The following is an 18334-nucleotide window of genomic DNA, read 5'->3' on the forward strand; positions in this document are numbered from 1 at the left end:
GTCGTGTATTTATCTAGTCAAGATTTAAATTAGAGTTGACCCTTGCACTACACAGGTTAAAACTATGTGGATCCACATATATGCAGATTTTTTTCAATAAACATCTGTATTGTTTTCAATCTGCAGTTAGGAGTCTACAAATGCAGTGGGCTCACTGTGTGCATGGATCTGTGCCATTCATGTAGGGGACTTGACCATCCGAGGATTTCGGGATCCACAGGTGGTCCTGACGCCAATCCCAGTGGATAGTGAGGTATAACAAGTTTTGGCAGAGTCAAAGTTATATGCAGATTTTCAACAGTGTGGGGGTCACTGCCCCTAACCCCTATGTTGTTTGAGGGTCAACTGTGTTTTTTTAAACAGATTGTCCTGGGAAATCTAAAGTGTGACTTTAACAGTTTACTAATCAGCAATTATTTTAATAATTAAAAAAAAAACATCAAAAATAATCAAAATCAAGTATAAAAATCATCTCTGCAGTCAATGAAACATAATGTCTTACTCCATTTTTTTATATAAGAAATAATATAGATTTTGGTATCCAACTCTCAGAGGTTCAAATCCATACTTAGTCACTTAATAGTTCCTATATAGCATTTGTCAAGTCATTTATACGTGACTTACTTTCGGCGTATGTAAAACAGGTGGTAGTGTGTATTTATAGGGTGTTGTTGAGATTTCAAAAAAATAGATCTGAAGTATTTTGTTTTGTTTTTTATAGCACGACTCACAAAAAGACAGCACATTTTGTATCATAATTTTTCATAACATAATACATAAAATTATTTTTCAGGTGTAAAGAAGTATATATGTATACTTCTTTACACCTGAAAAATGATTTTCAGAAGAATACAACTTCTTTTTTAAATACACTTGGTATTTTCTGTTCTTTTTCATTTTACTCCAATTCATTTTTAAATGCTGGTCTCTACTGCAATTTGAAAAACTCTGAACTAGCACCATGCATGACACTGAATGAGAACTCAGTTGTGGGTGTCATAATTATTAAGTGTGCATGGATTAATATTCTTAGGTGTACTAAATATAGTTGTATAATTTATTTAAACATGGCCTATCTTTGATGGAAAGTCCAGCCTATGCATCGGAGGGATTAAACACGGCTTAGGTTTCCAGCACTAACGAAGGGCCTTTCCTGAGATGAACATTTAAAATCCTATTTTGCATGCACCTGTCTGATACATAATTTTGAAACACACAAAAAATATTATATACACTGTTTGCAGTATTACATTCATTTTCAAATTGACCCTCCCTGGTAACTCTGAAATATGGCTTTTTGTTCAGTATATGGTCTTCAAATGGTCTTTTCTAAGAGCTTTCTTAATCCAGTATTGCTGTGACAAACACAACAAAAGGCTCACAAAGAATATCAGCATTGGAAAAGGTCAAACAGACCACTTCCACCTTAAGACACTGCGGTGGAAGGAGACATTCCACTGCTCTCAATAGCGGGGGCAAAAATTAGCCTAGAAATCCAATTGATGAGGTGCATATTTCCACCGACAGAAAGTGTGTGTGTTTAGTTGGTTGTCAATATTTAAATATCACATGAACATCTGGCTTTAAACGTTTTTTTAAAGATGAGGCTTATAGTCACGCTGAGTAGCAATTATCTAGAGATGAATGTCAGTTGACTCCGATAATGAAGCAGGGGTCTCCAATGCTCCACCCAGTGGGCTTCATTTCGACAGATAATTTATGTTATGTGCCTTACTACATATTATAGCTACTTGAAATCTGATTTTATAGAGTTGAGATGAATTCCTGAAGATTCCATAACAACTAAGTGGCTGTCATAGTATTTACAGATTTACAGTCAGGTGTTTCAATCATTCAGATTGTCTACACCACTGCTCACTGGGCATGATCATATAAAGCAAAATTAAACTATTCCAATGCCAACCAGGAAAACAATGGATAACAAATATTAAGAAGTAAAAGTAGGACACAGTGTGTGTGGCAGTTTTATATACCGTATCACAACTAGACTGGTTCTATTCCTCTCCCTTTTCTATCACACCTCCTCTCTTCCCTACTTGGTAAACCCTTACTCTTCTCAAGTCCCAGAACAAATTTAACCTGCTCTGTGAAGTCTTGTCTATATCCTAAGTCCCCTATAACAGAAATTTTATAATTACTTTGCTAGTTTTTATCCCCCCACAAAACTCCATACCTTACTCTTTATAATTAGCTGTTTATATTCTAGTGTCTCCCACTAGAATGTGGGCTACTTGAGAACAAAACTTTATTTTCCATCCTTGTTTTGGTAAATAGAGGCTGCTCAATAAATATTTGTTATTTTTTTTCAATAAAGATAACAATGAACAAATTACTACAAAATGTATTAATTTCCAGTAGAATCATTCAGGATGATATCTGTGTCCAAATATTTTTATTTAATATGGTCAATTTTTGATTAATTGGAGTCTTATAGGGAAAGACTTATATGTCTATGTGCCTAGTATTTGGCAAAATCCAGGCTGTACTATGAGCCTTAAATTCAATGATATATATTCTTCCTGGGTCTGGGAACCAATGATTCTTGAATATAGATAATTATATAATCATGAAGTGAGCTGTAGATAAGCTCTATTAAGACAGTGACCACATCAGACTTGTCACATCTACATATCCAGAATACAGAATAATGCCGGCGTGTTTGATTTACTGAACAATTTGTGTTGAGTTAATGAAGGGAGAAAGAAACTAAAGAATCCCAGGGAAATTGTGAAGTGCTAGAATCTGCTTAAATTCTTGTTATCTTTGATCCAAAGTGGTTTTGGTAACTATATATTTCAATTTGGCAAATTTTATTTACTATTTGATAGCTTTTACTTTTTTCTATCACACCATTGTCTCCTGGTCTTAGCCAAGTCTCAGCTATGTGAAAAAGTATATATCATGTCTGGGCCTCAGTTCATCTTTATGCAAAATGAAGATAGTACTACTTACATCAAAATGTTGGATAAGGCATAATAATGCAAATGGAGAGCTAAGATAATAAGTACTGATGTTATTTATTTGGGATTTATTTCTCCTAATGCCTTTCTCCCTTCCATTTTTGTATTACCCTCTGAATTTTATACCAATGTATTATTATAAATTTAACCATATATACCTTCTACACCCTGAGGATCAATATTATAATAATAATAATATTTATTTGCATTTATTGCGTTCTTATTTCATGTCAGGTAATGTTTTAAGTTCTATTTTTTTTTTCCTTATCCTCACCCGAGGACATTTTTTGAAATTTTGTTCAGATAGAGTGGGAGGGAGAGAGAGAGAGAAAGAAACATCGACGCGAAAGGGACACATCGAGTGGCTGCCTCCCGCACAACCCAACCAGGGCCGGGGACAAACTGCAACCAAGGTACGTGCCCTTAGCAGGAACCGAACCTGGGACTCTCCGGACCGCAGGCCGACGCTCTTACCACTAAGCCAAACTGGCCAGGGCTGTTTTAAGTTCTTTATTTATATTAACTGATTTAGTTTTCACAAAATCTCTGTACCTTGAATAGTGTTGTCTATTATTAATCTTTATTTTACAAATGTGGACACCGAAACACAGGTTAAGTAAGTTTCTTAAAGTCTAATAGAGCTAGGATTAAAATGCAAATAGTTTGGTTCCAAAACCTGTATTTTTTTAAATTAAATTTATCGGGGTAACAATGGTTAATAAGATAATATGACTTTCAAGTGGACAATTCTGATGTATCATCTGTATATTTCATTGTGTGTCCATTGCCCAAAGTTGAATCTTTCATCACCATATATTTGACCCCTTTTATCCTTTACCACGCTCCTATCCCCTTTCTTTCTGTAACCACCATGCTGTTGTCTGTGTCTGTGCGTTTCTGTTTGTTTGTTTTTCTTGTTTGTTAATCTCCATGCTCTAGACTGCCTTTGGCAGCAGGTAGACAAGCCTTACCGATTCGATGTCTATCAGGTAGAACGTTGGTCCAGTAATGATAGCAGGTTCACTCCAGCTGATGTTGATGCTAAAAGGTGATGTTGCTACTACGACCACATTTTCAGGAGGACCATCTGGGGCTATAAAAATAGAAAATCATTGACTCATCTACTTTTGAGTTAGTATTGGCTACAAAACACTAATGGAAAAAAATCATAAAAAATGGATAGTCATAATGAATTAATTATGAATTACCTTACAGTTCACAGCATCTAAAGGTATTGGTAAATAAAAACATGTAATTCTTTTCAAAATTATTATACATCGAAAACTTTCATATAATAAATTAATGGTCATAAATACATGGTTTTTAAACTCAAGTAATATTGAAAAGAAAACTTTACTGTTGCTAAAATAAATATATTTTTATTCTAAAATAGCCTAACAATGTTGTTTTAAGAAAACTTGGAAAGCATATTTGACTACAGAAAAGTGAAACTAGGAAGGAAATTAGATGCAAATGTATTGTCATATGAATGTAAATTGGGTTGGCTTTATTGTTTTCACTGAGGGGGGAGCATAGTACATAAGTTATATAAGTAATCTTATTATTACAAATGTCAAGATTTGCTGGATTCATTATGATTACAAACAAATTCTTCAATTTGTTCTACTTTTATTATTTTTTTTTATTAAGAGTATAAAAGAATAGATACTATTTTAAGGAATTGAATAATGAAAGCCCTTGTATAAGTTTTCTCTTTTTTATTAAATGTTTTGAGGTCATATTGATTAATAAAATCATATAGGTTTCAAGTGTACATTCTGTGATACATGATCTGTATAGTGCATTGTGTACCCATAACCCACAGTCAAATAATCTTCCGTCAGCCAGAAAACGCCAAGAACCACATGATTTTATTCATGTGTGGGATGCAAGTTTTCAATTTGTGAAACCACTAGGTACAAGAAGGGTTTGTAAAATGTTAGGAAGTACGTAGTCCCAGTTAATTGGTATAGACATTGACCTAGGAACACAGTTATACATATCTCTGTCTTCCTTTGCTTTCTAGTCGATTCTAGAGACATTAAATTTTGGGAAATAAATATTTTTCAGTATTTCTAATTTTTAAATCCACATAAGCAAACATTACTATTCTATAGATCCTGAGAATGTGTATATAGAGAAAGATAAGAATATTTCTTTCCTCAAATAATTTACAAAAGGAGCAAGTTGTGTGATCTTGGTCAAACAACAAAATTTCCGTATATCATCAGTATCTTCCTCATATGCATATTTTACAGTGTTTTACGAAGAACTATGAAGACAAAATGTAAAATTGGCCAGTATAGTGTTTGACCCTTCATTGTCAAATAATACAATATTTAAAAATAAAGGGCAAAGTAAAGATAAGGATTAATTAGAAGTACCAATAATCTATGAGAGACAAAGGGCGAAACGGTGAGTACAGGTGGGGCAGGGAGTCAAGGTTAAGTTGCACAGAGGAGAGAGGAACTGCACAGGCTTTGAAAGGCAAGAAGGATATTGATAATCAGAAGAGCAGGTTTAGGGGCACTTCCATGGGAAGAGGATCGAAAGCATAGCCACAGAGACATAAACAACAGGGTCCACAGACAGACAGAATGTTATTACTGGTAGAACTGCATTCTTTGGTAATCTTATGTTTGTTATTTTATACACTAAAAATATTACTCTAGGAAGGGGTCCAAGGACTTCCTCAGACAGCCAAAGGAATCCATGGTACAGAGAAGATTCAGAATCCCTAAATTCAAAGAATAGAGATGTCGGAGGCCAGGGTTTATGGAGGATAGAGTTGGGAACAAGTTTCTAATAGTAATTTGGGAACTAAGTCAGGGAGCACTTGGTTGTTATGTCAAGGAGTTTGAAGTTTATTCTTTAAACGATGGGATGCCACTGAAGGTTTTTGAGAAAACTCAGGTGGCTATGAAAAAAGTAAGATAGATCCAGAGAGATGGAAGTAGGAAATAGACTGACTAACCTTAGAGGGGAGGAGGGCTGGAAGTGGGAAGAAATAAACCAAAGACCTTATATGCATATATGTATAACCAATGGACATAGACTACAGTGTAGTGAAGGTGGGGGTGGGGGTTGGGAGCAGGGAGGAGGTGTCAATGGGGGGGGGAAGGAGGGGTATCTGTCATACTTTCAACAATAAAAATTAAAAAACAAACAAAAAAAAAACAGGTAAGTGCTCTGAAGCCAAGTAGGTTAATCCCCCCAAAAAACCACGAGAGATATGATGAGACCTTAAATTACAATAGTGATATAGATATTGATAGGATATGAATCCTAGGGTCAATTAGAAAATGTAAAAAGAACATGTAGGCTTATTAGCTGTGGACACAGACCGAGCTAGAGGAAATAGTAACAGGTAATTCATGTATTCATACTGGGAGAATGCTGCAAGAGTTCACAACAACAGCACATTAAGGAACAGATTTTTGGTAAGGATAAGACTACGGAAGAGGGTCATAAATTTGGATTTGTACTCACTGAATCTGAGAAACTCACAAGGATTGAGGTGCCTACCTGACAATTAGAAAGATGAGACTAAAACTAGGAAGACAGGATGGAAAAGTTTTGTTTTGTTTTTTAAATTTCAGATACTTCCTTACAAGTTGGGGAAGTATAAATATGGCAAATATATTCAGTTCAAGTGAGTCACATGTTCTGAAGAGAGCTTAAAGGTTTATTTCAATACCAGATAGGTATTTAAGATGTTAATGGTAGTGATAATCTTCAAACTATAAATTAATTATTGGTACTTAGAACATATTTTTAAGAAAGATGATTCATGTGGAATTTAGTGGCAAACTCAAACTCAACCAATAATTTTTATCAGAGCATTTAAATAGTTTAATAATAGCACTCAAATGTTACTATAGAGCAGCAATTTTCAACCACTGTATCACAAGAATTTTAAAACTATGCAATACCTGACTATTTAGTTAGAAGCACTGATCTCTTTTCCCTTAGACTGTCAAATTAAAAAAATGACAAGAGCCAACACAACAATAGCTGTCCAGAGTGAATGAATCAAAATTATATTTATTTTTTGTTGGATCGGCAAAAAATAGAATATAAATATTTATGTGCCACAGAATTTTAGTAATTAGTTTGTGTGAGCCATGAGATTAAAAAAAAGGTTGAAAATTGCTCTCAGAGAGGAATCTAGCAAAAATGTGTAAGAAAGTTTCGGTGAGAAAATGCCTTTGGGGTGCCAAACATATCCTTCCTACTTGTACCTCTTCTGACCCTTGGGCAATACTCTGAACACTGTCTCAGAGATCCAGTCCAAATGGCCCAGGGAATCATCCAGAGGAGGGAGTGAGGAGGGACTGCCCCAGGATTCAGAGATTTGATGAGCTGAGAGGTGCTAATCATGATGACAGAATTGAGTCTGATGACTAGAGTAGAAGAGATTGGAATATGCATATCTTGAAAGCCTCAGTCTTATTACTTCTAGCTTTATGAAAACTGACTCAAATTTTAGCCTACATTGTTTAGGTTATTATGCATAGCAAATGAGCATGATGAGCACTCTCCCATCACCAAAATATTAATTGCCTGTGGCTGTCCTTACAGAATAATGCATTCTATTTGCAAAAGTGGCAACCCCTTTCTTTTGCAAACTAGATATTCCTTAGAAATGTTATGCCCACCTTTTCCTTAACAAACAGCAGCTCTGAATCTTTTATTCAACATGTTAAAGGAGTGGATGAGCTTCAGGACCAAGTATAACATTAGTGATAATTATTACATACTCTCCTCATGGAGAAACCTGCTTTGAAACATATGAAATGTTTTATGGACTTCAGTGGTTTGTCTTCTGCCTTTGACTCTGTGAAAGCAAATGGGCTAAAAGTTAAGTATCAGTTTATTAGGCCCCTTGGTTATTAATGTTTTAGCAAAACCTGCCTTCTAGCTCTATAAGAACCCTTGTGGGAGAAACAATTTACTGACAGACCACACATTTCAAGTGGTATAAGACAGGAAAATATTGTTTGGCTTCCCTTCTCTTTATTTATACTCAAATGTTCTGTTAGTTTTTAGGTGAAATATATGTATACATCCAAACAACAGATATTTATTGAGCACCTTCTGTGTTCCTGGCACTAAGAAAACACAAAGCCCATCAAAAAGATCAAGGTAGGTGTGGATGTATCACATAGAGCTTCTAGTATGTAATGGCTTTTCTTAACTCCACAACTGTTTAGTGAATACCTACTACATGCTAGGCACTTTTGAGGTGCTGGAAATAGAGATGAGAAGCAAAGAATTGGGGATCATGAAACCTCTATTTTAGTGAAGGGAGACAAAAAATATCTAAGTATTGTATAAAATTTGGATAAATATACAATATACAAGTAAAAAATACATCATGTTAAAATGTAATATGTATCACAGCAAACAATGAAGCAGGATAATAGGAAGTGGGAAGCTAATGGAAGTTACTATGTTAAATATGGTGGTCAGGGTATGTCTCTCTAAGCAGAGTAGGAGGTAAAGAAGCATGAGGACATTTGAAAGAATAGTGTCACAGGGAGGAAAATGAACAGTACAAAGGCTTGAGACAGGAGTATGCCTGGTATGTTCTGTGAATTACAAGGACTCCAGTAAGTCTGGAGTTAAGTAAGTCAGAATGAGGGGTGGAGAGGAAACGGGGGCTAAGTTGTGTAGGGCCTTTGAGGCCACTGTCTAGGTCTTTGTAAGAACTGTTATCCTAGGGGGTGGGGGGGGAGGACAAATTTTATAGTTAATTATCATAAACTTGAAGGGGCCTCTGCAGATTTTGGTGCTTGGTATCTAACTCATAACAGAAAGATGGGCCAAAATGAATTAGATCAAAAGAGGGCAGACTAGGTCTAGAATCTATTTGATTCATGTACCTCTATTGAGTATACCAACTCAATGGTTATCATGACTACACTTTTAAACTTAACTCATTCTAACAGGCAAAAAAGGTGGTATATTACTATTGCCTAGAGATCACAAACAGCTTACTGAGAAATTTTCTGTGTCTAAGAAAGTTGACAAGATTTTTATGTGACTATATTAATGGCAGCTTATTGTAGGAGATATTTCCAGGGAAATATGTCCATGTCTTCTCTGTTCCATAGTCTGGATCTTTGGGATCTCAACTAAGGAGACATTCAAAACCATTTCCCAAGGAAAATCTTGGCTAGTTTTGCAAATATGTCTATAGACCAGCTCAGAAAGCAGTATGATGCCTTATTCAACTTCTAGTCTTCCATAGTAACATGTCAACCCTGTAATCATTCCTTTAATACTAGCAATCAAAGCCCTCATCAGGGAGTGCCTGCTACCCAAGCAAACCAAAAGAGAGAAAAGACATTACAAAATAACTCATGGCACATAGTAACCACTTATACTACTAAATATTTTAAGGTCTATACAGTAATCAATCATTATGAAAAGGCAAAGTATTTAGCCCCTTGCTGAGCTGTGCTTTAATGCCAGTTCTTGAACTTTTCCCAGTTTTTTTTCTCTTTCTTTCTTTTTCTTTCTTTCTTTCTTTCTTTCTTTCTTTCTTTCTTTCTTTCTTTCTTTCTTCTTTCTTTCAAAGAAACTGTCAATTTAAACATTTCTGTTTTCAGCAAACTTGGTGAAATTGCCTGTTTTGTTACAAAAGTGTTCCCTATGTTAAACCTTTGTGAAAACTTTATCTTTGACTGTATTATACAATTTGTATACTTGAAAGATTAGAATATGATAGAGTAAGAACTCTTAAATCTAAACTAAAAAAATAAAAGCAAACACATACAAAACTGAACTGAACTGATATGTGAATATATTACATATATATTATATATAACAATATCTGTTTTATCTATATAAAGAAATGAAAATGATCATTTGATTGGTTCATAGATAATTTGAGAGAAATATTTAGAATATCATAAGCTCATCTGTTTTAAAATAGCATGTAATCATTTTAGTATGGTCTAAATAATATAGTGTAGTTGTAAGTATATAAAAATTTCAAGTTTCTTTTAGGTAATTTTCTCTTGGAATTTATCAGAATTCCAAAATACATAATAAAATATATCCAGTATTATCTCTTTTATTACAGCATATAGTAAATTATTATTAGATTTATATAAGGGGAACACAAAATTAAAATTATGAATCTCAACAATCAAAATAAAAGGTGCTGATGGCAGTAAAGGTATGGGAGTTGAAATATACCAGTTTAAAAGCTTAGTAATATATAAGCATCCTTGGGAGACTTTGTTTGTCTCCCCATAAACTGTCACATTCTGATTTAGGATTGTTTGTGAAATGAATCTAGTCAGTAATGGGCCAAGATATCACTATACCCTTTCTCTTATAAATCACAGCAATTTACTCAGTAGGAATGATCTATCCTTATTCTCTCATTCCCCATAATCCAATCACTTCCTTTCATAAGCACTTTCCCCCTGGTTTTCACAATAATGCATTTTCTGTAACTAACAACCATCATTTCCTGATTATCATGCTTCTATCCTTGCACAGGAATGTGGGTCTTATGTGGGTCAGGGTCATCTTTCCCATCCATCTGTGTCCCCATGCTAAGTGTGTTAGCTGAAAGGTGAGTCTGGATAGACCATCATTTGGCCTAGTCCATATAAAAGTTTGAATGCTCCCAAGTCTGTGCCACTTTGATTAAGAACCATCAAATTTTGGTGTGTCTAATACTACACTTTCAGAATAAGCACATTCAAAGACTTATTAGTAACTTTGCCTTCTGTGGATCCCTGTAAATTTAATTTAATGATGAAAAACGTTGTAGAAAATACTTTATGGTTTTTAGTGCACCATGCATGAGTGACTTTCCTACAAGAATAAACATAAATAAATACATGATTTGACAGCAATTCAAAAGACAGAAAATCTTGAGCTCTGTACACAGATAATTTAAATTATCTGTAAATCTATTTGAATTTAAGTTCAATGTTTATGTAAAGGGCCTACCCTTCAGGGTATTTTTGTTTAAGAATTTGGTACACTGCACCACCAGATTTCTAGCTACTGTCACTACTAAATGAAGCACTCTGTTCTTTCTCGGCTATATAAATATTAGGGACCTAGGATTGTGAGTTGGCTTTGATTCAGCACATTTAGAAGAATTAGTTTTGAGTTTTAGAAGTCTCTCAGGACTAAAAATGGGGCTGGGTAGTTTGGGTATATGCCTTGTGTCTTATATAATCCGGGGCATCAAGGGCCCTGAAGAAGTTCAGCAATTAGATGAACCATATTTGTGCATGCCAAGAGCATCTCAGGACATATCCCAGTGGTTACAACACTATAGTAGTCGGCTGTCCTTCCCTGGTGTTAGATATTTCCCCAGAGCCCAGTGATTTCACTGCCCAGTACAGGAGACTACTGTTGTTGTATCAGATATCTCCTACTGTTTTACAAGTCTTTAATTTTGTTTTATAGTCACATTTTCCAACAGCAAGATGGTATCACAAAGGGCAAATGCTATAAGCCTAAGAATCTGTCTGATTAGTCTACTTGGTAAGTACTGAAGATGATTCGTGGACATCCACAGCATTAGACTTCATTGTATGACTTTCTATTTTGATGCTTAATTAGTAGTTTTCCAACTCATTTTAGACTGGCTTAAGGTGAAAAACAAACAAAATAAAACCTTCCACTTCCAATACTAGCTATACCAGGCAAGATTGAAAATGGTCTAATATTAGTACCATTATTTTTAGAATCAGTTAACATCATTTTTGGAATAATATCATGTTTATGAAACAACTTTCTACAACAGTGGTTAGCAAAATGTGACCTCCAGCCTAGCAGCAACAATGTCACCTAGGAAGATATTAGAAAAAAACACATTTTGAGGCCACACCCCAGACTTACTGAATCAGAAGCCCTGGGTAGGCTCCATCCAGCACTCTGTGTTTGAACAAGCCCCCCTGATGACTCTAATGCCCATGGTACAGCATTAAGACAACCGTTCTACAACATCAACATACCATTTGAAGAAGCAGTGGCAATGCTCTTCAGATTAGGTGACCAAAGATTACAACTCTTGGTAATAAGGCTGGGCAGGGGGCTTAAATGACTGCTCCATGAGGGCCAGGGACATGGTGGTCGAGGGCTTGGCAGAAAGTGATAAACATGGAGACAGGCATCCAGCCGGTAGACACACTGCAGATTGTCTCCTTCCACATTTCATTTATTTTACTTCTGGATAAACTAAAAGAGATTTCTCCCTACCCTCAATCCCTCCCAGTCACAAAGTTCCTGGAGTGCTAAAAGATCAACATGTTTCATAAGAAAACATCTCTAGCTCCACCTGGAAGCTCTGGAATAATTTAAGCAAGACTATCACCATATGCTAGGGCTGGCTAAACGGTATCTTGTCTACCCAATCATTGTATGCAGGTAAATTAAAAGTAAAATAAAAAAGAGAAAAGAAACCGAAAGTGTGTTTAAGATTATGTGTATTAAGGAAAAATCCCATCCTATCTGTTTGCTAAGAGATGGTTGGATCACTTGCTATAAGCTTGTATCACATCTCTAAGTCTTTCTCATTCCCAGTTGTCAAAGCTAATAATATCACATAGTGATAATCCTTAGAATGTCTTTTTTGTGGTTGTTAGTTTTTAGTGCTTTTGCTGAAAAAGATATTTTATTTGCTTATGCAAATGGGATTTCAAAATATTTTTATTTATATTCTGGAAAACTTGCTTAACAACCTAGCATAAGCTTTTTTTTAATATTAAATATAGAGTTGGATGCTTTATTAAATACTTTAATTTATATGCTTACTATTATCTCCTTTGCATTATGATTTCACCTGAATACCTCCTCTTTGTAATTCTACACAGCACCTTTCCACCTCTCAATACTTTCATACCACCGTGAGGATTTCCCCAAGTCTTAGTCACAGTCTAAGAGCACAGACTCTACCCTAGAAATGAACGAGGTTCACAAATGAATCAAAGTGCATAAAGTTCTTAGAATAATACCAATATATAGTAAATACTTGATAAGCTTAACTATTGTTATTATTCTTTTGTTTTTCTTTATTGATTTTAGAGAGAGAGGAAGGGAGAAGGAGAGAGATAGAAACATCAATGAGAGAGAACAGCAATTGGCCAGCTCCTGCATGCCCCCCGCTGGGGATTTGGCCCACAACCTGGGCATGTGCCCTGATCAGGAATCAAATTGGCGACCTGTTGGTGCATGGGATGACGCTCAACCACTGAGTCACACCAGCCGGGCTTGTTATTATTCTTAAATATCCAGCCAAGGGCTCTCGGTTCAGTTACTGATATCAGAAAGTATACCAATCGGCCCTGGCTGGTTTGGCTCAGCGGTTAGAGTGTTGGCCTGCAGTCCAAAGAAAGTACACCTATCCACCAAACACAGAAAACCTATGATCTTTTCAGAATTGGGACTTTTCTGTACTCAAATCAGAGTTCTCTCCTCTTCCTTAGTAAATGTAGAAGAAAAAGGAGCTGAATTTTTGTTGGCCGAGGGCCTAGTACTGAAGCAGACCGGAACTGAGGTCAATGACCAAAAACACGAAGAATTAGGCGTACTTCACACTTCTCTCTAAACCAAGAGAAGGAAGGTTCTCAGAAGACTCAAAATAAATTCAGTTCACATGAGATTTGACATTTGAGATGAGAAAGTGAGAGAATTTGAATTTTTAAATGGTGAAAATGCAGCTAGCCATATTAAAGAAAAAATTGTTTTTCTCCTTTTTTCTTAGGATAACCAGGTTTTCTATAATATTGATTTTTATTTTTATTTATTTATTTATTTATTTATTTATTTATTTATTTTAACCTCACCTGAGGATATTTTTCTATTTTTTGTACAGATAGAGAACATCTGTAATAGCATCAACAATAAAAAGAAAGGGAAAAAAAAGAAAGGAAAAATATTTTGTATTTAAATTATGAAAAACTTGTTTAATAACCTGATGATAGATCTTTTGAATTATATATATAGTTGCATGTTTTATTAAATACTTTAATTATATATGCTTAGTATTATGACCTTTGTAATCTTACTGAACAGCCCAAATTTAGACATTGCTCTTCTTTGTTTTCTTCACAGATTATCAACCTATCATAACCCAGCTTACTCTACAAATTAATTAAGAGTTTATTATCTCAGCCTGGCTGGTGTGGCTCAGTGGATTTAGCGTTCTCCCAAGGACTGAGAGGCCCTGGTTCAATTCCAGGTCAGAGCACATGCCCAGGTTACAGGCTCAATTCCCATTAAGGGGCATGCAGAAGGCAGTTGATTGATGTTTCTCTCTCACATCAATGTTTCTATCTTTCTCTCCCTTTAAAAAAATCAATAAAAACATATTTTTTTAAAAAAGTATTTGTTACCTCAGTTAATCATTTGGCGACTCTTAATATTACAAGCTATTTAAAAGAGGCATTTATTATTTTCATTTATTGCTTAAAATCCTTTTCTATTCACTACATGCTATTTTTTTCTATATGCAGTAATTCACACTTCTTACATTAATAAAAATAAAAAATAAAATTAACAATATAAAATAGACTCATTTTGTGAAATAAAAGAAGCTGAACATGTCAAACATGAAAAATTTAAATTTTTGCAATTACCATGCAAGTATTTGAAAGTTAGAGAAAAAAATGATGAAAATTAGTATGAATTATTTTACAATATATAGAACTTTGACAATGAACTACTCTCACACTGAAGTCAAATGCCTTCTTTCAGCCCAAATCCCATGCTCACTCAGTGTTGAATATTGAGGAGGCATGGAGAGTAGAAACAAACATGACATGATTACTTGGTCACCTCTGTTTTTCAGGAGCTCAGAGTTCCACAAAGAAAAAAAGAATAAATAAACAATTATGATACTATATGATTAGTACTTTAGAAACACGTTTTGGGAGATGGAATGGAAAGAGGAATATAGAAAAGGCTGCTCTCCAAAAGAAAGGACAGTAAGAAAATAATAATAATCAAAGTTTCTAGAAGAAGCACCAAGAAGAAAGAACAAGGCATGTATAGGGAACATAAGCAAAACCGTAAAGGACTCTTATGTAGCATACTAAAAAGAATGATTTTTACACAACAGGAAAACAGAAAACTATCAAAGATTTTAAGCAGAGGAATAACATGGTCATATAAGTGTATTCAAATGCTGAGTTCAGGTGGTGGTAGATAAAATAAGAGCAGAAAGACATTTAGATATTTTTTGTAATAATCTGGGAGATGAATTTTAAGGGTCTGGATTTAGATCCAGACCCTTAAAAAAATAAATAAATTCTAGAAGTATTTAGAAAGTAAATCCAATAGGACTCAGTTATGGACCTAGGGGTGAGGATGGCTAGAAAGAAGTGGAAATGTTTCCTAGATTTTTATCTTCAATAGGTAGATGAATAATGGGACAATACCCTGAGACAAGGAGCACACAGGAAAAGGTTTGTAGTGGGGAAGGGCATGATGATATGGGGTCTGAGATGTCTGTGGAAACCTAAGTAGTCATGCTAGCAACTTCAATCTACAGGTCTAGAAGAGGGAGATGTTGTCTCTCTTTTTTTTTTTAATTGATTTTAGATAAAGAGAGAGAGAGAGAGAGATCAATTGGTTGTTCCACTTACTTATGTATTCATTGGTTGATTCTTATATGTGCCCTGAACAGGTATTCTTCACATATTGGGATGACACTCTAACCAACTGAGCCACCTGGCCAGAACATGTCTTGAATTACACATCTGGGAGTCTCAGGAAGTTAAATTAAAAGACTTTCAACAGCATCTGACTAATTTCATCATGTTTAGAATAAATTATATTAATTTCCCCCAGTAGCAGCAGGATAGAATCTATTCTAAAAATATACTGAACCAAATAGGCTTCTTTACATCTTGAACTATATTTTTCTATTTTTTTATGGCTAACATCTCTTCTTATTATTATATTATTGCTTTTTTAATAGAAAGGATACTATCTACTTCTGTTATGATAGCATTTATCACATTATAAGTACATTATACCGTAAAGAAAATATTGAATAACTCATTAACACTTTCTCATTTTAAAAAATGTTAAGGCATCCTTTGCTCTCTATTTGGTTTTTCTTCTTTTTAGATCATAAAGTTGCATTCCTTGGAATCTTCTTTGATGAGGCATGTTTTGTTGAATTTTTTTTTTTAACCTAACAGATGTTTGGGTAGTTAAAATTCCTCATGAGTATGGTATCCTGTGGTTTTCACAACCTAAGTGCTACCCCAGGAATTTTCCTTCCTTGCTGTCTTCCAGTCCTGGTGGTCCATAGGAGATGCACATTACGAGAGTCCCAATTCATTCCAAACTAATTTCACACCCCACTCTTTTAAAGTTGTACATTTCCTCAATATTATAAGTACCTATTGTGCACCACAGAGATACTTAGCAGCTTTTTAGTCTATATTTCTCCCCCACACAATTCAAATTGCTTTTGAATGTAGGGATAATCAGAAAAATAAAAGATTAGTAAAATGATCTATAAGATTTTAATGCTTCAAGTTAAATATTTCTGCCATTTGTGATTTTTGTGCTTGTTTGTATCTATCTACACTCAGCATGAAGTAGAGGGTTCTATTACACAGATGACTTAAGGAGAATAGCAATTTGGCTTCAATGATCTAGAGCAAAGTATGTGGGAAAAAGAAATGCTAGCTTGTGTTGGCTGAATATTGTTTTCTTTATTCACTCTAGTGTACAGTGGTAGATTCAGATACAGGAAGTAACCAAATTTAATTCTAACTTGCATTCTAACTCTGCTCCCTGGATCTTTAATTTGAATTTTCTTCTTTATTAGCTCAGAGAGAGTAAACACAGCGTATTTTCTAATACTACAAGCCATTTTAAAACATTTAAAAATAATATTTATTATACAAATGGGGTTGTCTTTTATTTGAGTTATTCAAAGCAAATAATTTAATTTCAAACTGGCCATCAATTGCTAGCTCCTTATCGAGAAGTTCGAGGTTTTGATAAGAGGTTCTATTTCACTAAGAGCTTAGAAGCAACTTGATGCTGGTAGAATAACATGCTCAAATAGTAATTTTATACTAATTCATGTTGTTGTTTTGTCTTTTCTATGATTCAAATAAGTTGTTCACTTTTATAATTTTATCTTCTCATATTATGAAACAATTTTTTAAAAAGCAAAGATAGATAATACAAAATTTACTGATTTTCTTCATCCAGATTTTTTCTTATGTTTGCAAAATGTCTATACTTTCCATGTTTGGTCTGAAAAATCAACATCTAAACATCACTTACTTTTAATTTTTAAAACATCACTGCTTTCAAGATTTTTGTTGCTTGACTGCTCTAATTTATTTTATTCTTATACTATATGTTAGTTCACACTATACTTGCAATAATATATATAGTGTCTTTTGTCTTTTATATCAGATGTAATCTCAGATAATCTCTGACTGGCCCAGTATAAGAAATAAAACTTTTTTACTGTACTACTATGAAATTCAAATATTATAATTAGAAAAATGTCCCCTCAATTACTGAGAATAAAGGAAGAATAAGCAATTCATTTTCCTGATTTACACAAAATAATTTACTATTCCCACCCATATATGAATTTCTACCGGGATGGAAAGCTAGTAAGTTTGAAAACACTAAGAATAATTATATATATGTTATGACAAATTTGAAATACAAGGTGGGGCAAAGGTAGGTTTACAGTTGTTCATATGGAAAATAATACAATAATTAATAAATAATAGTACAAGAATAAACCATTTTGCATCCTCGCAACTGTAAACATACTTTTGCCTACTCTGTATATAAATGTTTTCACTTTTGTCTCTTAATCACGGTGTAATAAAGGCAAATTTCCGTGAATCCTCTGGAAATAAAAGAAAAAAATGTTTCTATTTAATTGATAAACAAAAGAATAGAAAATCAGCTCTCAAGGGTAAAGAAAAGGGGAATAGGAGTAGCATAGTCTACTTCAGTAAAGACAAATTTCTTTATTCTCAAATATTATATGATGGTGAATTAAAATTGTGGCAATGAGATACTAGACCCAGAGAGAAGAAGAAGAGCAGGTAAAAGATGAAGGGTACCCCATGAGAAATGCCCTTTGTATATTAGTCACCAAGTAAAGACCTGGAATCTGGGGTAAAGAGAAACCAAGATTATTCTCTCCGCTGCACCAAGGACAGAGAAACAAACACATCACCAATGGCAAAGAGAGACATCTTGGGGACACTAGAAAAATAATGCTGGTTTGTTTTTGTTTTGTTTTTTTTAAAGCTCACCTTGATTGTGAAATATTTGAAATATTCTACCATTATTCCTTTAAACAAGAATGAGTAAAATGA

General features: G+C 34.3%; 1 protein-coding gene across 1 annotated transcript in view; it reads right to left on the bottom strand.

Moving 5' to 3' along the window:
* Nucleotides 1–18334, bottom strand: part of PTPRQ (protein tyrosine phosphatase receptor type Q) — a 213784-nt gene that overhangs the window by 65030 nt on the left and 130420 nt on the right. Inside the window, exon 27 of the mRNA XM_036252356.1 lies at nucleotides 3953–4074. Coding sequence (XP_036108249.1) covers nucleotides 3953–4074 — 122 coding nt within the window. The remainder of the gene's footprint in view (nucleotides 1–3952; nucleotides 4075–18334) is intronic.

Source organism: Molossus molossus, unplaced genomic scaffold (genome assembly GCF_014108415.1).
Source record: "Molossus molossus isolate mMolMol1 unplaced genomic scaffold, mMolMol1.p scaffold_m16_p_10, whole genome shotgun sequence".
Classification (NCBI taxonomy): domain Eukaryota; kingdom Metazoa; phylum Chordata; class Mammalia; order Chiroptera; family Molossidae; genus Molossus; species Molossus molossus.